The following is a 21,630-nucleotide window of genomic DNA, read 5'->3' as shown; positions in this document are numbered from 1 at the left end:
TATACTACACTAAATGTTTCTTTAGTTCTTAGCATATCTTTATTACCTTATGGAAGACAACAATACTTAAAGAAATCGTCCCAAAAAGAAAAAAAAGACTGGTAAAGATCTTCAAATTTGCCTTTTGAACTGCATATCTTAAATACATTCTTTAAAAAATAATACTTCCACTATCCAGTTCGAAAAAATAACGGCAATGCTTCTGATAGGAAAATGGTTACAATACAACTCCGCAGTCTTCTATTACTACGTCTCGGATGTTACTCACAAGCATTACCTTTTTCAAAACATCCATACCTGCAGTAACTCTGCCAAAAGAGAACCAATCAACTGACCCTGGATGGCTTCTTGTGCAGATGATAAAGAGGGTATCATTAACTCCATTTACAAGACCCGAGAGAAGGCCCTCTATAATAGGTTGTGCTACCTTTTCATTGTCTGGAATGTCAGGATATAGGGATATATATACCGTGCCATCATTTTGCTCGTAGCCACCTCCTACGACACCTTCCCCTGGAATTCCAAAGTTGTGGATGCTGAGGAGGGAAGTACCACGGTACGAGTGCTCACTGTCTCCAATGCAGAGCTTCAGGAATTGTTTGCTGCGAAGGCTGTCATCCTCTAGCTCGATGATAATGTCACCTTGTGTTTTCCCGCGCCAGGCGAGTCTCAGGAAAACCACCACAGGTTGAGAAATCAAATCCTCATACAAGTTGCACTGGAAGAAAAAGACAATGTATCAATATATTTATAACTTGCTGTGTGCTTAAAATAAAGAGAATAAAAATCTGACATATACACCTAATTCTTGGTAGGTGGCTTGATTGCCTGGGGGCTAACCAGCATGGGAACTGGCGCATCTGGTACTGGCAAATGATCTTTCAGGAGTGGCACATTTGCCTGAGAAACCATCTGCAAGTGAACTTGTGGAGGCGAAATGTTTGTTTGGGGACCTATTACCAAGGCATATTCATCCAAGGAACTAAAACCGAGGAAGCTTTCAACAGTGGCACATTCACCTTAAGAGCTGCCAGCAAAGAAAATTTCAGGATTGGAGCATTCATGTATGGAGTGTAGAATAATGGCCCAGTTGCCTGAATATTCACCAACAAGATATGCCAGCAATGTAATGTTCACCTACAGAGCTTCCAGAAATGACCCAGTCACTTAAGAATAAGCCATGTGAAATTCCAGGAATGGGACAGTCCCCTAAGGCAGTGTTGTCCAAACTGGGGTCCGCAACATAGCTCATAAGGGTAAGTGAACAAACAAGGAACACACACACCCACACACACATCATGGTGGACGGGAGGGGGGTTTACGTAACGGTACAAGAAAGTAATAAAGAGCACATTGGGCGAAAATGTTAGGACAACACTGCCCTAAGGAGTTTCCACCGATGATTCAGTTGCTTGAATATCCTCACAGAAGGGATATTTCAGGAATGGAACATTCATTAGAGTTGCAGTCACTGATAATCCCCTTGCTCAAGAACCCAACACCAAGGAACCTTCCTGGAATTAAATATTCATCAGTGCAGCTTCAGATGATGGTCCAGTCCTTTGAGGATCCGTCAGCAAGGAAAATTACTGCCGAGCTGTTGATAGTGGCCAAGTCACTTAAGGATCTGCCAGCAAGGGAATTTCGAGGAGCAGAATACTAACCGAAGGAGCCAAATGGCAATGACTTATTCATTAGAAGACCACTGATAAAGGATGTTCATATGAAGAGCCACAGGGAGTGACACCTTTGCCAAAGGAGCGACGCACAGGACTGAGTAGTCACATGGCCGTTAAACACTTGACACACACACACACAATGAAAATTTGCACATTTATCCTTTCTAGGATATAAACCAAAAGAATACACATAGATTTGAAAAAATTATCTATTCGTTCTACTCGCATTCTTCATTATAACACCGAAGTATATTCAGTGACAGAACTTACTTTGAAGATGAAGGATTCGTCTGGGGGAAGATGATCCACAAAAGCATGAAGCTGGTACCCATACTTCGCTGTTGCTCCTCCTGCGCACTCTGGGTCCTCCTGCCTCTTGGTCAGATGTCCGAAGCGCTCTTTGGTGATCTCGACCCATACAACCCCGGCTTGTATGAGGGTATTCATCTGAACGGACACAGTAAAGGATTTTGTGGGTAAAATACGAATGGAAAAGTGGGGGCACTGAGAAATAGGATTATGGGGGAACACTTGACACACATACACACAATGAAAATTTGCACATTTATCCTTTCTAGGATAAAAACCCAAGGAATATACACAGATTTTCAAAATCTCATCTATTTGTTCTACTCACATTCTTCATTATAACACCGAAGTATATTCAGTGACAGAACTTACTTTGAAGATGAAGGATTCGTCGTCTAAAGGGTGAGACGAGAGAGAGAGGGAGGATCAGAGGAGAAAGAGAGGGAAGGTGAGAGAAAAAAAGGAGAGGGAGGGTGAAAGGAGAGAGAGAAAGGGAGGGTTAGAGGTGAGAGAGAGGGGGGGGGGGGCTGGGAAGGGTGAGATAAGAGAGGAGGGAGGGAGGGGGGAGGAGGAGAAGAGAGAGAGAGAGAGAGAGAGGGAGAGGAAGGGAGAGAGAGAGAGAGAAAGAGAGAGGGGGTGAGAGGAGATAGAGGCGTGGAGGGGAAAGAGAGAGAAGGAGGGAGGGTGAGAGGGGGTAGGAGAGAGAGAGAGAGATAAGAGAGGAGGGAGGGAGGGGGAGAGGCGGGGGAGGAGAGAGAGAGGGAGTGACCATCTTACACTCACAATAAAACGACCAACATACCAGAGACTTTTTGTCAAGGACCTTTATTTACGACATGTGGGACTTGGAAAGGTCACAGAACAAGAAATGTTGTCAGTGTCAATGCAAATAATGGTTGCGAATATACTACTAGAATAAGGTAGGTCAACTGCCAATTAGGAAGCAAACTGATTCCCATCCACTTATAACTCTCACAACACTAGTATTCCAGCCCTCAAAATAGGATCTTGCAACCCATTCCTGACCTCCCATTCTACTCCACCAGGTGGGCATATTCATCCACTTAGACCAAGTTGCACTAATTCTGAGTATAAAGTGATAATTTGTACTTGACAGGCATTCAGAATACTGTAACATGGCCATGGTGGCGATAGATGAAATGCAAATAGGAAAGGTGAACGGTCTATCTGGCAGGTCAGAAGGGACACTATACTGTGGCTTAGGAATACCCATTTAAAGAGCCAGGGGTAGGCTTACACTTACCTTATGTGAGGTATATTTTCGTCGGTTTTATGAGAGCTATCTCTTCATCACAAACTGTACAAGCTTAGAGGGTTATATTCTTATGTTCACCTTATTTAGGTAAGTATATAATCAAGTTGTGAAAAAATTGTTTTCTTAATTCCATCAGAAAAAATACCTGCGCTCATATTGGTAGGACAGAAGTAATACTGTTTGAGTGATATAATCTGACCGACGTAAGTATTACACAAGAAAACAAATTCAAACATCACTCTCGATTACCCGATAACAGACAAATCAAGCACAAAGTATCTCATCCTACTAACCGGAATCAAGAGGTGAAGGCGATCCGTAGGCATCGAGTCGCCGTTCATCGGCACCATTGTGAAAAGGTCCTCGTTTTCATGTTTTTCAATGCGGTAATAGGTCTTTTGCCCTCGTACATATGCTTCAGGTATTTTCTTCATCAGGTCCTTCAATTTCATGTTCGAGAAAGAATGGCAAAGAGAGAGCGGAAGTGTAATTAAATCTTGTAGCATGATATATCTTATTTTAGTCCCATAATTTGTCAAATCTAAAACCATATATTGCAAGTGCTTGGCTAGAAGCACAAAAAAAGAGCAATTACTATTCTAAAATTCATGCAAGTCAAACGCACTAATGATCTACCGTGAAATCAATGCTGGTTGTGGAAGAACTGGGTATGAATGGGCACAACTCTCCCACCATGGCTGTGTTGTTAACTTGGAGGGTCACACTGGCACAAAAGGCCTGGTTGTCCTTCTTTATCACAATCAATGGCTTTGTGAGAGTGATCAGTGATACCATGATCTGCAATATAATGATATGCTATGAAAGGTTCTTGCGCTAGGAAAATATGTAATGAAAATTATCAGTCACACGTTTAAAACAATGTTTGTCACAGTGACGTTAATATAATTCACTCTTCTCGCACTCACAGATTCGCTGGCAGAGTCAGTAATGGCCTGGAGCTGACTAAATTCCAGATTCTTCAACGTGTTCCAGTTCATCAACTCCATTGAGAAGTTCACCAAGTTATGCATCTGAAAAACACCTGCTAGCTATATTACTGACATACTATTTTTCCATATACATAACCGTAAGTTATCAGTTACAGAAAACCATTACTAAATTGATTTACTGATAACTACTAGGTGCTCAGGAGGCAGTAACCTGTGCTCTGTCTGGGACATAATGACATAGACAATAGTAATCTAGACTTTTAAAAGCGTCACTGCTTATACTTTACAATATTTGAGTGAAGTCACCATCTGCTGCAATGTTACTGGCCTGAAATCTAAAAATCTAGTAAATATTTTAATTAATTTCATTCTTATTCTACATTCATATCTAATGCTTCATATAAGACTTCCTAATGAGTTAAATGTCATGTTTTCTATGAAAAAAGTGTTTTCACTGAATTACCTGAGACTTAAGTGACATATTCTGGCCACTTGTCATATGCAGTATATCTTGCGTCCATGTCTGAACAGATTTCTTGTACTGAGAAACAGCTTGACTGCAATCGTCAATGTCTTGGATTCTAGAAAGTTTTGAAACACGAATTTGTAATTCTTTGAGATCCTGAAGTTTGGACAAGCCTTCTTCCTGTGCTTTCTTTAGCTTGATAAGTTCTCCAGCCACAGTCTGCTCTGCCTGCTTGTATTGCTCCACAACATGTTCCAGTTCCAATAATGTTTTTTTGTATTCCTTCTCCAGGGTCTGCAATTCTTTGTCGTACACTCCTATACGGTCAAATGTTTGGTTATGTTCCAGTATGAATTGCTCAACTTCTGCATTTATATTGTTCCTCGTTTCCTCCAAGGCCTTTTTGACTGAGATAACATTGCATGTACTCATAGGATGCTCAATGACAGTGCAAACATGGCAGATCCATTCGTCACACGACTTGCACTTAAACAATTGGTGCTGCCCATGATCCTCACAAAACCCAGCGGAAAGTGGAGGTCCCTGCTCAGCTTTGGCCGATGCTTTCGATGGGAGTTGAGCTCCTTCCTCCTGGTCATCCTGTGATGTCAAATCTAGGATGCTAAAATTTGTTGTTAACTGTGATATGTCTGTGACTTTAGTTTCTCTTTTACAGCGAGGACATGCGATCAATCCATCATTTCTTTCTGTGATATTCAGCAAACATTGGGAGCAAAAAGTATGGCCACAGGGCAATATCCTCGGCCGCTTGGCTTCACTGTCATAACATGAAAAGCATACTTGACAAACTGCAGTGGACATACTCGCCTGCAGAAAAAAGAAATACATTTAGGTCAAAATAATTATTAATGTGATAAGAATAATGTTGCAAGAAAATCACATTATTTGGGGTCAAGTGTGAGTAAAAAAAAAATCTATGCCAACTTTAAACGGATTATTTCTTTTTAGAAATATACTGGTGTCCTTTTGGCTTTTGGCTGTTACAAGTTAGGGTTTATAAAGGAATGAAAAAGAAAATTTTCGGTTTAGACCCAAAAACCCTCAGGAAGTCTCTTGGGATTCTTGAAGAATACTTTATCAGTGAAAGATGTGTCCGTCATTTGGATTCACCGACAGTTCTCATGAGCTCATCGTACGCATACCGTTGACCTAGTTCAGTGTTGTACAAATTGGGGTCCGCATCATAGATCATAAGGCAGGGGTGGGCAATTAATTTTTACAAGGGGCCACATGAGAAACCTGAATTGTGTCAGAGGGCCACATCAACGATAACTTGAACTTAATTCTACTGAACTTTCTTACGTTGTAAAATGCATTAATTATATATTTTGAATAGCTGGTACTGGTAAAACTATTCTATAAATATTTATATTAGACTACGTGAAATTGAGGTGTAAAAAATCGGAAAACAGGATAAGCCGGCGGAGACGCTTAACAGGTTAATTTATGTTGTAATTTATGATTGGCCTCTCGCGGGCCGGACAGGGACGCACATAGGGCCGGATGTGGCCCGCGGGCCGTAGTTTGCCCAGGTCTGAGGGTACGTGAACAAACAAGAAACACACACACACACACACACAAAGAAACACATGTTTTATGAATCATCTTTTTTATTCGTGTATTAAATTCGAATTTATTGACCAACACTCCTGTAATGTCTTTTCATAATTAGTAGATTATTTGCATTATCCTAAATAAGAGTTTGTTTAGCTATGGCGGACGGGGGGGGGGGGGGGTAACAGTACAAGAAAGTAATAAAGGGTGCAATTGGCGAAAATGTTTGGACGACACCAACCTAGTTAGTAACGTTTATAAGAGTGTCATAGATTAGATATGCCTGGCCTTTTCAGATTTGATACACCAGTATAATATTGTAATACACACACACACATACTGTATATATGAATATATATATATATATATATATATACATATATATACATATATATAGTTAAATATATATATACATATATATATATATAATATATATATATATACATATATATACATATATATATATATATATATATATATATATATATATATATAAACATATATATATATAAACATATATATGCATATATACATATATATATATATATATATATATATATATATATAAACATATATATATAAACATATATATATATATATATAAACATATATATATATATATATATATATATATATATATATATATATATATATATATATATATATATATACGTACATAACATGTAATTTTATATACATATATATATACTGACTTCATAGTGTTGTTGGCCTGGTATCCTACACATAAATAAATAAAATACCTTTCATTCTTTCATTGCGTGTGTGTATGGAAGTATTTATAAAAGTAGGTACACTTAATTCCTTCAAGCTGAGTAAAAAATACACGTCTTTGGCTAAACTCCCTTTTCGAGCAATTCCACTTGACAATCATTCACACATACACATAATCGCCCATTCTTTTCATCGACAGGGTTATTATGATGACTGTTCAATGAACATATAACCATTATAATAATTATTTTCCTTTTTGAAAATTGAAAAGACCAAAATGATCGATCATATTCACAAAGCATCCGTAACTTTTGTGACGGCATCAAAATAAACAGGTGTCATGACACCTCGAGTTGCTACTGATCTAGCCTTTCCCTTCGTGACTCCTCGGGGCAGGACCCACTTGTGCCACAGGTACATGTTTTCCAATTTTGTGACTAACAAATATAGACAGGTAAAATGAAACATGTACTGCAGTTCGGACACATACTTTTAAGGTTCTAAGTGGCGGCCATTTTGATTGTTTACAATTGGGCCGCGAGGCGATGGGAACTCCCTCCAAATCTCGCCCTGTTCGCCACGCAGCGCTTCGTGAAACATCTTGTCTGGTCGACCGTTTTGCCCGAGTGAACGCAGGCTGGACACGGCACATGACGTGGAATAAATTAACATGCTTTCGCTGCGATCGCAATCTCGTGATATACGGGGTGGGATCGATTCCGAGTCGCCCGAGGTGCTTGCCGCGAGCTCTTGGCGCATTTTCGTCAAAAAGAAAGAAAGAAAGAAAGACACCTCGAGTTGCTACTGATCTAGCCTTTCCCTTGGTGACTCCTCAGGGCAAGACCCACTATTTTCAGATGTGGGCATTGATGAGAAACCAGAATTTTTATCAATAGGCCATATGATGGGGCAATATTAAAAGCCAGGAGGTGGCGCGTCTTCGTCTATCGGGAAAGCCATTAAGTGGCGTGTCGTAGTCAGCGATTTAACAGTATTATACAGACTAGAATTTAAAATGAAATGACCCCAAAATAAATTCAAATTACAAAAGGAAGTCTCTTACCATCATACTCCACGACGAATACTCTCCAGGTGGTCAAGATTTCTGAACTTCTGAAAAACAAGAAGGAATATCAGTGATGACAAAGAAAACAGTATCAATAATGATTAAAATCAATGTCAATACTTTGGACATCCTAATATGGCTAAATATATGAATAAAAATAACATGGACAGTAGTGCTACTAAAGCAACAGAAATAGTAATGTTTATGCTACTAAAACCGGCAATGATGATGGCTAAAAAAGTAATCATGGATTATTCATTCCAGTTATGAAATAATTACAGTACTTACAGAGATAATGATTTTCATAATCAACTGATTATAGTAACAAACAATACAAGCGTATTTGCTATTATAATGCCTGTATTGCTTATGACGATAATTAATCAAATTATTTGTAACGGTGTTTGAGATTACAAGTAATACAAATTCGTAAATCCATTATAAACAATGCTGAAAATAATTACTTTTCTAATGAAACCAGCTCTGAGACAATAAAGCAACTAATTCCAGGTTGACACAGAAGGATGTGAGGAGGAAGGGAGGAAGTGGGGAAATGAGTATGTTGATATCTGGTAGAAGGGATGGCTCACGGTTGAAAACAGATGGACATGGGGGATACAAGTTCAGATAACTTCTATTTGATTATAAGTTTTCATGCACGGATTGTTACATGCAATATTGTTCTTACCGCAGGCTGACAAGGCTGGCGTTGTGAATTTTCAGCGGTCTTTAACCTTTTATTATCGCATGCGACGTAAAGTTGCATTCCTTAATTCTCACGGATTCTGAATTCGCATGAAGTACGTGAGATTTAGATCGCGAATGTTTGCTTTGTTTATCTTGAGATACTGACTTCGATATTAATTACCTTTTAATATTTACTATCCTTGTATTATTGTCAGTAATGTATCAACGTAATCGTGTTTTGTTACTGGTTAATGGCATTTGTTTTTCTTTATAATTATTGTTTTAATAATTTTGTTTTGTATTATTTATCTTCCTATAGGGCTTGAAACGCGGTTGCGCTTATATGAGCTGTAAGACTCAAGGTATATGACAGTTATCTACGACAATATATTTAAATATTTAACAAAGATCGTGTGCACAAGGTTAAATTCTTCTTATGCCGTTTTCACATACATACTCCATGTGTTTACAGGAATGTAGATAATCATAACACGCACTGATACATACTTAAGTGACGTATGCCACACCTGTCCTCTACTTGCGCTCTTCTAAGTAATCCGAGTGTGAGACGATTCACTTTCACGAGAGCTGGACTTCAAAGAAATCAAATAAAAGTATTTACAATTACGTAAGACTATCTTAGGCATGGAACCTGAAAACTATAGACATTGTTCTCACACTCTGAGTAACAACCATAAATATGAACAACGTGGAGTAGTATTTCGTAGCAAGGGGCTGTTTAAAACATCCGTCTAAATTTGATAGAAAAATCATTAAAGTTATTTTTTTTCCAACTGCCAAGAGAAAGTGAAACATACGTATTGCCCAAAAAATGACTTGTGCTTACACTGGCGAACAGCGGTAGCCTGGGATGCCATCATGTCAACAGTAAAATACTTATATATTATTGTTATGATACATTTATGGAAAGTAACAAAATAATAATAATAATAATAATAATAATAATAATAATAATAATAATAATAATAATAATAATAATAATAATAATAATAATAATAATAATAATAACAATAATAATAATAATAATAATAATAATAAACATAAATAATAATAATAAGTGGAAACAAACTAATAGATGGCTGAGAGCAGTTACTTATGTATGGGAAAGACGCTAACATACGTTGTCATATCAGATCACATATTACTATTTCATTTAAGCATATGAACTCTACGAATAGTTCCAATACACTGTTGATACATGCATCACAGGTTGGGAACCCTTGGTCTGTATCGATCCCAAAGTGATCACTTTTAGTACAGAAATAACGTATCTTAAAAACTGTATACTTTCTTTTTACACACAAAATTACTGTACAAGTCAACACGTACCTTCTCTGAAGGTCCACACCACTGGCAGCAGCAGATTTAAGCACAAACTGTAGCTGATGATTGTTAAGAGGAAGAGCAAAAATACGTTCTGTACCTCAAGGTGAATGCAGTGGCTGGTCGCGGCAACGCGTACGGTACAGGAATCATACGAGGTGAGTTGTACGTGTAAAACCATTGACTGTAGAGCTAGAGGAGAGGAGTACCTTACTGTACATAAAGAAAAGGAATATTCATTGTCGTCTTATTAATTTCAGTATTATATGCATAGTATATAAAAAAAAAAAAAAAAATATATATATATATGTATATATATATATATATATATATATATATATATATATATATATATATATATATATACATTTTAAGACAGAAAACGTACACAGACGAATCCTATGTAGAAAACGAAGGCACATGAAGCAACATTATTATCATTATTGCGGTTTCAACACTTTTCCTGAAAGAATAATAATAATGATTATGATAATAAAAGCAATAATTAAGATAAGTACAGCACAAATAATAATAAAAAATGGTAATCATGATGGTGATGATACTAAAATGGTAGTAAAACTACAATAATTGATGATAACAATAATAACAATGACAATAACGGCAATAATAATAAAAATGGTAATAATGATAACCATAATAATTATTATCAACTTTGTTGTTATTGGTCAGCTGACATTGATCGTCTAACAGGTAGGTTTGTGATGGGCCGTAAAACAAAGGTAAATGTCTACATTTATTAAAGACGAATGAAGCGGGATATAAAATGCAAACATAATAAAACAGCTAAGAAAGAAACATAAAATACAAGCACAAATAAACAGCCAAGAACGAGGCAGTAAAAATAATAAAACGCTAGAATTAAAACAAGAAGTAAAATAATAGCAAGGAACCGTTACATAAAATAAGATAATAATAATTAAAAAAAATCTAAGACAACATTAAATAACACAATAAGAAGCTAAGAAACGAGACAAAAAAAAATAAATAAAGTTAAGACGGTCCAGCAAAATAATGCAGATTTAATGATAATCGGATTGAGGTTAACCTATAGAACGCATATTTGTCTTTCTGTAGATCTAACTGTCTCGCTCACTACAATCTAATTTCTTCGAGATCTTTGATTGTTAACTGACAATATTTACTACGAGAGAGAAAAAAAAGAGAATCCTTATCAAAGCAAGCGTCAAACACTATCCTGGGTTAGTATAATACATGAAGTTCGTCACCAAAATGACTAATATATATATATATATATATATATATATATATATATATATATATATATATATATTTTTTTTTTTTTTTTTTTTTTTTTTTTTTACGCGAAACTGGTTTTGATATGGAGTAGTCCTGTGCATTTCTAAGACGAAGCACGAATATGAAAATAAATATATATATGAATATGATATGAAATATTAGAATAAAGAATAAACATGATGTAATGATACTAGCAATAAAGTATCCGATACATCAAAATACGTTCGAATTCCATGACTGGATACCAGCGCTGAAAATAACGAAGCTGAGATACGTTATCATCTGGATATAACCACTTCTCTCTTCTTGACTCATCACTTCGCCAGCAAACAGAGCAGAGGTAAGTCAGAATAAACAAAACAAAACAAAAAAGAAAAAATGCATTTAAGCTCAGACTGTTAAGTGCCTGTACATAAACCTGTGACTTTGTCCGTAAAATGCAAGGTCAAAAATAAGGAAGGAAAGGGGGATAGGGTAACACGCGATCAGGTTAACTTTGTTTCTCACTTGAACCGCGACCCTGAATTACTATCGTGACCTCTGCTTTACCTTAGTCGTTTCAGGTCAGACTAAATTACAAAATGCACGTGTTCAAGCAACAACTGATTTCATTATTTTTAGTTTTTTATAATGATTAATCAATTGACAGGGTTTAAGGGAAGCTACGTAAAAGTCAAGACATCTCACGGCTTATCAGTTACTGATATACAATTAAATGTCAGACAGATAAGCCATTACCTGAACTTTCAACAAGTCAGCAATAATAATGAAAATAATGCTGATTATGAAAATGTTGCTCTAAAGCGTGTACATAGTCTTTATCAGTCCCTTCTTTTGCCTTCGTTTCTTGTCTTGCATATATTTTTTTCTTTTCTGTGTTTTTTACTATGTATATAGTACGGTCGTATAGTGTCATTAATGAATGTTCCCTGTGTTTGTGTTTACAACAGGAGGGTACTCCTCTCCAGCTCGTAATGGGTTTGCAGGTGCTGTACAAAGCACTATTTCCGTTTGGTACCTGTATTGTACGTGTTGTGTTGCCTCGACTGGTCATTGCATTCCACTCGAGATACTGCACCAGTATTTTTTTGAGGGCCGAAGTGGTATGGTTATGGTAGTCATTGTGGTATGGCTTATGACTATATATGTGGTCATGGTGTGGGCGGTGAGGACTGTGGTGATGTAGGTAATAGGGAAGTAAGTGGTGGTGTGGCAAACAGATATACAAGCAAATATCTAAGCGAATCTGTTCGGCTATCCTTATGAATTTCTCATCGCATGCAACGCAAATTCTCACGGATTCTGAATTCGCATGAAAGACGTGAGATTTAGGTCGCGAACGTTTGCTGTGTTTATTATTTGAAATATTAGCTATATATTATCCTTGTATTAATGTTAGTAATGTTATATCTACGTTTATAACAACAGTGTTTTGTACTTGGTGGAGGATAGGTTTATTGTTTTTATTATTATCGTTGTAATGATTATTGTTATTCATTATTTCTTGATATTTTTTTGGTTAGGGCTGGAAGCGCGGTTGCGCCTATATGTAGGCTGTAGAATTAGCATAAGAAACAACTACGACAATATAACGTTGTCCCAACTCATGCCAATGATTTTCATAACTATTAATACTAATTTCTTTGAGCCATCATGAATATTCCTTCTTGTTTTTCAGAAGTACAGAAACCTTGACCACCTGGAGAGTATTCGCCGTGAAGCATCATGGTAAGAGACAAGCTTATGTAACTGGATATTTTATTTTCGATTCTTAAAATTCTGTGCAAGAATTTCCTCCAACGATTCGTGTCGAAGTACTTCAGGGCAACATATCCTATAGCATAAACTGAGAAAAAAAGTCTTACGAATATCAACTGAGGATGTTTCGCGTTCTTGCATTTGCAATATACTCTCTTGAAAGTGCTGACTGCACTGCCAGGCATAAGGCGAGCAAGGGAAAAACTAACACCTCATTCCGCACAGCACGCCGAGGTATTAACAATACCAGAGCAGAATAAATGACGGCTACAGACATGTCCAGAAATTCTTTCTCTTCTCTCTCTCTCCCTCCCCCCTCTCTCTCTTTCGTCTCCCTTCTTTATAGCCGACCACTTCTCTCTCGTCTCCCTCCCCCCTCTCTCTCTCTCGTCCCCCAACCCCCCTCTCTCTGTCTCTTTTTCTCATCCTTTTCTCTTTCTCTCGTTCCTCCCCTCTCTTTCTTTCTCTGTCTCTCATCCCCTTTCTCTCTATGTATCTCATCCCCCTTCTCTCTACCTCTTTCTCTCTGTGTCTCTCATCTCTCTATCTCTTTGTGTGTCTCTTATCCCCCTTGTTTCTATGTCTTTCTTTCTGTGCTGCTCATTCGCCTTCTCTCTGTTTCTTTCATCCCTCTTCTATCTCATTCTATCTATCTCTCATCTCCCCTCTCTCTTATTTCGTTCTCTGTGTCTCATTCCCCTTCTCTCTTTCTCTCTCATCCCTCCTCTCTCTCTCATCCCCCTCTCTCTATTTTTTTATCTGTCTTTCATCCCCCTTCTCTCTTTCTCTTTCTCTCTCACCCTCTCCCTGGTTGTGTCATTTTTACGCATCGTCTGATTTCAGTGACGGCATAGAATTTGTTGTTTATAAACCGTTTGGTAACTGGAGCAACACATAATTGGTGTTTATATCTATCTAATGTCATAGTTTTTTTTAGTTTCCTAGCTATGAAAAATCACACGGCTTTAGATGATGTAATTTTCTTGTAATACAAAAATAATTATTTTGACCTAAATGTATTTTTTTTCTACAGGCGAGCATGTCCACTGCAGTTTGTCAAGTATGCTTTTCATGTTATGACAGTGAAGCCAAGCGGCCGAGGATATTGCCCTGTGGCCATACTTTTTGCTCCCAATGTTTGCTGAATATCAAAGAAAGAAATGATGGATTGATCGCATGTCCTCTCTGTAAAAGAGAGACTAAAGTCACAGACATATCACAGTTAACAACAAATTTTAGCATCCTAGATTTGACATCACAGGATGACCAGGAGGAAGGAGCTCAACTCCCATCGAAAGCATCGGCCAAAGCTGAGCAGGGACCTCCACTTTCCGCTGGGTTTTGTGAGGATCATGGGCAGCACCAATTGTTTAAGTGCAAGTCGTGTGACGAATGGATCTGCCATGTTTGCACTGTCATTGAGCATCCTATGAGTACATGCAATGTTATCTCAGTCAAAAAGGCCTTGGAGGAAACGAGGAACAATATAAATGCAGAAGTTGAGCAATTCATACTGGAACATAACCAAACATTTGACCGTATAGGAGTGTACGACAAAGAATTGCAGACCCTGGAGAAGGAATACAAAAAAAAGTCATTGGAACTGGAACATGTTGTGGAGCAATACAAGCAGGCAGAGCAAAGTGTGGCTGGAGAACTTATCAAGCTAAAGGAAGCACAGGAAGAAGGCTTGTCCAAACTTCAGGATCTCAAAGAATTACAAATTCGTGTTTCGAAACTTTCTAGAATCCAAGACACTGACGATTGCAGCCAAGCGGTTTCTCAGTGCAAGGAATCTGTTCAGACATGGACGCAAGATATACTGCATATGACAAGTGGCCAGAATATGTTAATAAAGTCTCAGGTAAATCAGTGAAAACACTTTTTCATAGGAAACGTGACATTTAACTCATTAGGAAGTCTTATATGAAGCATTAGATATGAATGTAGAATAAGAATGAAATTAATTAAAATATTTACTAGATTTTTAGATTTCAGGCCAGTAACATTGCAGCAGATGGTGACTTCACTCAAATATTGTAAAGTATAAGCAGTGACGCTTTTAAAAGTCTAGATTACTATTGTCTATGTCATTATGTCCCAGATAGAGCACAGGTTACTGCCTCCTGAGCACCTAGTAGTTATCAGTAAATCAATTTAGTAATGGTTTTCTGTAACTGATAACTTACGGTTATGTATATGGAAAAATAGTATGTCAGTAATATAGCTAGCAGGTGTTTTTCAGATGCATAACTTGGTGAACTTCTCAATGGAGTTGATGAACTGGAACACGTTGAAGAATCTGGAATTTAGTCAGCTCCAGGCCATTACTGACTCTGCCAGCGAATCTGTGAGTGCGAGAAGAGTGAATTATATTAACGTCACTGTGACAAACATTGTTTTAAACGTGTGACTGATAATTTTCATTACATATTTTCCTAGCGCAAGAACCTTTCATAGCATATCATTATATTGCAGATCATGGTATCACTGATCACTCTCACAAAGCCATTGATTGTGATAAAGAAGGACAACCAGGCCTTTTGTGCCAGTGTGACCCTCCAAGTTAACAACACAGCCATGGTGGGAGAGTTGTGCCCATTCATACCCAGTTCTTCTACAACCAGCATTGATTTCAAGGTAGATCATTAGTGCGTTTGACTTGCATGAATTTTAGAATAGTAATTGCTCTTTTTTTGTGCTTCTAGCCAAGCACTTGTAATATATGGTTTTAGATTTGACAAATTATGGGACTAAAATAAGATATATCATGCTACAAGATTTAATTACACTTCCGCTCTCTCTTTGCCATTCTTTCTCGAACATGAAATTGAAGGACCTGATGAAGAAAATACCCGAAGCATATGTACGAGGGCAAAAGACCTATTACCGCATTGAAAAACATGGAAACGAGGACCTTTTCACAATGGTGCCGATGAACGACGACTCGATGCCTGCGGATCGCCTTCACCTCTTGCTTCCGGTTAGTAGGATGAGATACTTTGTGCTTGATTTGTCTGTTATCGGGTAATCGAGAGTGATGTTTGAATTTGTTTTCTTGTGTAATACTTACGTCGGTCAGATTATATCACTTCTGTCCTACCAATATCAGCGCAGGTATTGTTTCTGAAGGAATTAGTCAAATTAAATAAAAAAAATCACAGATTAATTTTATACTTACCTAAATGAGGTGATTAAAATTTAACCCTCTAAGCCTGTACAGTTTGTGGTGAAGAGATAGCTCTCATAAAAGCAACGAAAATATAGCTCAATCATATAAGGTAGGTGTAAGCCTACCCCTGGCTCTTTAAAAGGGTATTCCGAAGCCACCCGCCACAGTATAGTGTCCTTCCGAGACAATCGTTCTCATGGGGAAGCGGAGCTCCCTCTCTTCTCTTCATAGAAACTTGACCTGCCAAATAGACCATTCACCTTTCCTATTTGCATTTCATCTGTCGACACCATGGCCATATTACAGTATTCTGAGTGCCTGTCACGGACAAATTATCACTTGTCTATAGTCAAAATTAGCACAACTCGGTCTGGGTGGATGAACATACCCACTTCGCAGAATAGAATGGGAACCCAAAAGTGTGTCGTAAGATCCCATTTTGAGGGATGGGGCTACTAGTGTTGTGGGAACCACGTTGCTTCCTAATTAGCAGTTGACCTACCTTATTCGCAACTTGGTGGGGAACATCCAAAATAGGTAGACTGCGGATATAAGGAAGTTGTGGACAAGGGAAGTTTGTATATTAATGGTTCAGTGGGTAAGATGTGTGGTGTTAGGTCTCAATGAGTCGTGAGATGTGCTTGCTGTCTAGGCCGTTGAACTTGTATGACCCAACTTGGTTATTATGTGATGTTTACAGGTCAAGGGCCAGGAGTACTAAATTACTCCTCTAGTGAGTCATATGAGCAAGTGATTCACAAAATATTCCTGTCACTCTAAGGTCATCAGTATTATCCTTAAAGTATCCCCTTTTAGGTTACAAGTGTTTTGTGAGATCCCATTGTGAGCTCCGACAGGTCTTGCTGGCTGCTCACTGTAGTGTCCAAATTCTCCAATTCCAGATACTGAGTAGGCCATGCATGTCCCAAGAAATCGGGGACTGGTCAGTACCGATTCCTGAGCAAGAGGTGATCTATGAGATATGCCTTCTGTCAATCAATTAGTGAAAAGCTGTTGGAATTGGAATGCCCTGACACAGTTAATGTGCAATATATTTTGCTGTGAATGGAAGATGAATTATTTGGAGATTTTTTATCTGGTCTCTGTATATTCAGTTACTTAAATTGCATTTAACTTTTTGACTAATCAAGAAAATTTCCAAAATTCATCTTCACTTTCTCCAATTATCCAACACTAATCCTCCCTCCCTGTCTCCTGTCACCCTCCCTCTCTCTCTCTAAAAGGTATTGACCTCCTATATGGATACTGGTGGGCAGAAGTGATATTGGTTAAATGGCTTCACATTTATTGATAAAAGTGATGACACAAGTTGAAAAGAATACGATAGGAGACGTGGTGCTGGAGATACCCGCAGCCTCAAACCCTAGCAAGGGCGCAGCAGGTTAACTAGCAGTGAATGAATGTGAGACTTGGTCAAGCTGGGTCGTCCTTAAATCTGACCCCGGCGGGCACAAGCAGTGGTTGCTATGTGGAATGTATATTTAGCTCGACCTACGAAGGAGCAGCATGGCACACAAGTGTGCGACCCATGCTTTTACAAGCGTGGTCTGTGAGCTATCACTGATGCATTATGTTATGCAGTATGCTATACTCTCTCTTTCTCCCTTCCCTCTCTCTCTCTATTACTGGAGGAGTAATTTAGTAATCTTGGCCCTTGACCAGTACATATTACACAATAACCATGTTGGATCACACAAGTTCAACGACCTAGACTGTAAGCACATCTCACTTCTCATTGACACCTATGTCCTCTCCCCCTCCATCTTTCTCTTCTTTCTCTCTCCTATCACCAACTCTCTCTCCTCTCCTCACCTCTCTCTCTCCCCTTTCTCTCTTTCTCCCCCCCTCTCCCTCATTATACAATTTCCCCCATTACCCTGTTTCTCACTTGTCCCCCTTTTCCATTTATATTTTACCCATAAAATCCTTTACTGTGTCCGTTCAGATGAATACCCTCATACAAGCCGGGGTTGTATGGGTCCCGATCACCAAAGAGCGCTTCGGACATCTGACCAAGAGGCAGGAGGACCCAGAGTGCGCAGGAGGAGCAACAGCGAAGCATGGGTACCAGCTTCACGCCTCTGTGGATCATCTTCCCCCAGGCGAATCCTATATCTTCAAAGTAAGTTCTGTCACTGAATATACTTCGGTGTTATAATGAAGAATGTGAGTAGAACAAATAGATAGGATTTTGAAAATCTGTGTATATTCTTTGGATTTTTATCCTAGAAAGGATAAATGTGCAAATTGTCATTTTCCCTGTGGCTCTTCTAATGAATCGGTGGTCTTCTAATGAACAAGTCATTGCCATTTGGCTCCTTCGGTTAGCATTCTGCTGCTCGAAGTTCCCTTGCTGACAAATCCTTAATTGACCTGGCCACTATTTGCAGCTCGGCTCTAAATTTCTTGCTGACGGATCCTCAAAGGACTGGACCATCATCTGAAGCTGCACTGATGAATATTTAATTCCAGGAAGGTTCCTTGGTGTTGGGTTCTCAAGCAAGGGTATTATCAGTGACTGCAACTCTAATGAATGTTCCATTCCTGAAATATCCCTTGTAAGTGGATATTCAAGCGACAGAGTCATCACTGGAAACTCCTTAGGGGACTGTCCCATTCATGGAATTTTATTTGTGGCTTCTCAAGTGACTGGATCATTGCTAGAAGCTCTGTAGGTGAACATTACATTGCTGGTATATCTCTTGTTGTTGAATCTTCAGGCAATTATGCCATTATTCTACGCTCCATAGATGAACACTCCAATCTTGGAATTTTCTTTGCTGGCAGCTCTTAAGGTGAATGTGCCACTATTGAAAGGTTTCTCGGTTTTAGTTCCTTAGAAGAATATCCCTTGCTGTTAGGTCCTCAAGCAAACATTTCACCTCTACACGTTCCCATGCAGATGGTTTCTCAGGCAAATGTGCCACTCCTGATAGATCATTTGCCAGTACCAGATGCGCCAGTTCCCATGCTGGTGGCCCCCCAGCAATCAAGCCACTTCCAGAAGTTCCCTTACTAGCAGTTGAGTCTATTGTACTGCCATTGGTATCTCCTTTGGGAAAGACAATGATTGTGAATGAGAAATACAGAGATGATGTGAAGAAACCTACCAAGAATTAGGTGTATGTGTCAGGTTTTTATTCTTTATATTAGGCACACAACAATTTATGAATATATCGATACATTTGTCTTTATCTTACAGTGCAACTTGTATGAGGATTTGATTTCTCAACCTGTGGTGGTTTTCCTGAGACTCGCCTGGCGCGGGAAAACACAAGGTGACATTATCATCGAGCTAGAGGATGACAGCCTTCGCAGCAAACAATTCCTGAAGCTCTGCATTAGGGACAGCGAGTATTCATACCGTGGTACTTCTCTACTCACCATCAGCAACTTTAGAAGTCAAGGGGAAATGGTCACAGGAGGTGACTACGAGAAAAATGATGGCACGGGGGGACAGCCCCTATTTCCTGACATTCCAACCACTGAAAAGACATCACGACCTGTTACAGAGGGCCTTCTTTCGGGTAGCTTTAACAGAACTAAGGGTGCCCAGTTTATCATCTACACAAGGAGCCTTCCAAGGGCATTGGATTTTCTTTCTTTTGGCAGAGTTACTGCAGGTATGGATGTTTTGAAAAAGGCAATGCTTGTGAGTAACATCCGAGACGTAATAATAGAAGACTGCGGAGCTGTACTGTAACCATTTTCCTACCAAAAAAGTACTGCCATTAATTTATATAGTAAGTATATAGTAAAAGTATTACCTATTCGAGGCTGTATTTGAGAAATTCAATACAGAAAATTTAAAGATCTTTAGAACTCACTTATTTTTGGACAGATTATGAGTATTGTTGCATTTCATATGGTAATAAAGTTATGGCAAGAACTAAAGAAACATTTACTGTATCAATCTGTTTACATGCCGACTTTCTCTCTCTCTGTCTCTTTCTCTCTCTCTCTCTCTCATAACCCGGTGGGGCGCAGCATTCCTTGCATGATGTCGAGAATACTAAATGCCAGATCTTCATATATCTGTTAGAGGATAAACACCAGTTTCAAATATTTTATGTAAACCTTGAGATTCTAGATTTAAGCATGAGACTTGTTTATTGCTTCTTTGTCTTCAATTTATTCCCATTCAGTTTTACTTTTGGTATTTAAATAACATATAATTCACAAATCATGTGAAGTCTTTCCTAAAAGAAGCATTTCATACATATGTTATTGTGGCCACACAAATAGTGAACCAGAGTTTTCTCTTTGTGTGAAACAAAACGTACAAAGCTGAAAATTATGGACATTTGACCATATTTCCCTGCATTATGTTGGTACCCTTAATCCTGCTTAGGGGTTCTCATATATATATATATATATATATATATATATATATATATATATATATATATATATATATATATATATATATATATTATATATATATAATTATATATAATTATATATATATGTATATATATACATATAATATATGCATATATATATATATATATATATATATATATATATATATATATATATATATAAATATATATATATGTGTGTGTGTGTGTGTGTGTGTGTGTTATATAACATATATATATTATATATATGATATATAACATATATATATAATATACATATAATATATATAATATATATATTATATAATAGATATATCACAGGGAGTCAAAAATAAGTATTCCAAAGTTCCACAAACAAGTTGACAAGTCATAGGGCACCTTCCACGTCATGGGGATGGTAGTAAGTAATCATGTTAATCCCTTTATAATATTGGAGTATATATTCTATGTGATTGTCACAATGATAACTTGGTTATATAGTTGTTAATATTAATACATATATATATATTGTTATTGAGATGCACAGATATTATCTATTTATCAAAGCAAGATCAAACGTGGATCTTAAGGGGTAAAACTACCCCGTTCAGCGCAAGGAGTGTCTATAAGGCCAAGCGAGTAGCCAGTCGCTCTCGCGTTCACTCAGCCATAGCCTCGTGAGTCCGTGGCCGCGTAAATATTGAACTATAGCATTATCGTATTATTAAAGTGGTGGAAAATAAGTGTGTTTCGTTGTCCATTCCACCACGAGCGTTGATTCCAGGTGTATTGATATATTCTTGAACTAGAACGGAGTGTAAAGAATCGACAAAAGGAAATTATCACCAACATGATCAAAGTAATATTGAGAAGTGACTGCTCCACCTTAATTAACTAAGTAATTACGAAGTTATAAGGAAATAGTGGAGCGGTGACAATATATATGATTTATAAATATGAATATATATGAATATAAA

At 37.8% G+C, this 21,630-nt stretch overlaps 2 protein-coding genes across 4 annotated transcripts in view; one reads left to right on the top strand and one right to left on the bottom strand.

The window, feature by feature from the left end:
- Positions 1–10,242, bottom strand: part of LOC113817613 (uncharacterized) — an 11,555-nt gene extending 1,313 nt beyond the window's left edge. The window contains exons 1-8 of one of the 2 annotated variants that reach the window (XM_027369664.2): positions 10,091–10,242; positions 8,051–8,100; positions 4,678–5,508; positions 4,191–4,295; positions 3,901–4,062; positions 3,558–3,704; positions 1,950–2,126; positions 1–718 (exon numbers count right to left, since the gene is read on the bottom strand). The exon at positions 1–718 is cut by the window's left edge and continues 1,313 nt beyond it. In XM_027369664.2, coding sequence (XP_027225465.2) covers positions 218–718; positions 1,950–2,126; positions 3,558–3,704; positions 3,901–4,062; positions 4,191–4,295; positions 4,678–5,508; positions 8,051–8,056 — 1,929 coding nt within the window. In that variant the 5' untranslated portion in view covers positions 8,057–8,100; positions 10,091–10,242 and the 3' untranslated portion in view covers positions 1–217. The remainder of the gene's footprint in view (positions 719–1,949; positions 2,127–3,557; positions 3,705–3,900; positions 4,063–4,190; positions 4,296–4,677; positions 5,509–8,050; positions 8,101–10,090) is intronic. The other variant, XM_027369666.2, reaches the window with a different exon arrangement.
- Positions 10,243–11,619: 1,377 nt separating this feature from the next.
- On the top strand, positions 11,620–21,396 carry LOC113817614 (uncharacterized). 2 transcript variants are annotated; one of them, XM_070123035.1, is made up of 8 exons: positions 11,620–11,702; positions 13,041–13,090; positions 14,154–14,984; positions 15,366–15,470; positions 15,599–15,760; positions 15,957–16,103; positions 18,259–18,435; positions 19,516–21,396. In XM_070123035.1, the coding sequence occupies exons 2-8, from the start codon at positions 13,088–13,090 to the stop codon at positions 20,014–20,016; spliced, it is 1,926 nt and encodes a 641-aa protein (XP_069979136.1). In that variant the 5' UTR covers positions 11,620–11,702; positions 13,041–13,087; the 3' UTR covers positions 20,017–21,396. The 2 variants fall into 2 exon arrangements, with proteins under 2 accessions (XP_069979136.1, XP_069979137.1); XM_070123036.1 differs by lacking the exon at positions 11,620–11,702 and adding an exon at positions 12,415–12,465.
- Positions 21,397–21,630: the final 234 nt, after the last annotated feature.

Source organism: Penaeus vannamei, chromosome 6 (genome assembly GCF_042767895.1).
Source record: "Penaeus vannamei isolate JL-2024 chromosome 6, ASM4276789v1, whole genome shotgun sequence".
NCBI classification, from domain to species: Eukaryota; Metazoa; Arthropoda; class Malacostraca; order Decapoda; family Penaeidae; genus Penaeus; species Penaeus vannamei.
Note: the sequence above shows the minus strand (reverse complement) of the source record. Positions and strands in the feature narration are given on the sequence as shown.

Coding starts and splice junctions, on each gene's coding strand:
- LOC113817614 (XM_070123035.1), top strand. Junction 15,761..15,956: donor CAACCAGCATTGATTTCAAG/GTAGATCATTAG, acceptor ATGAAATTGAAG/GACCTGATGAAGAAAATACC. Junction 18,436..19,515: donor GCGAATCCTATATCTTCAAA/GTAAGTTCTGTC, acceptor TTTATCTTACAG/TGCAACTTGTATGAGGATTT.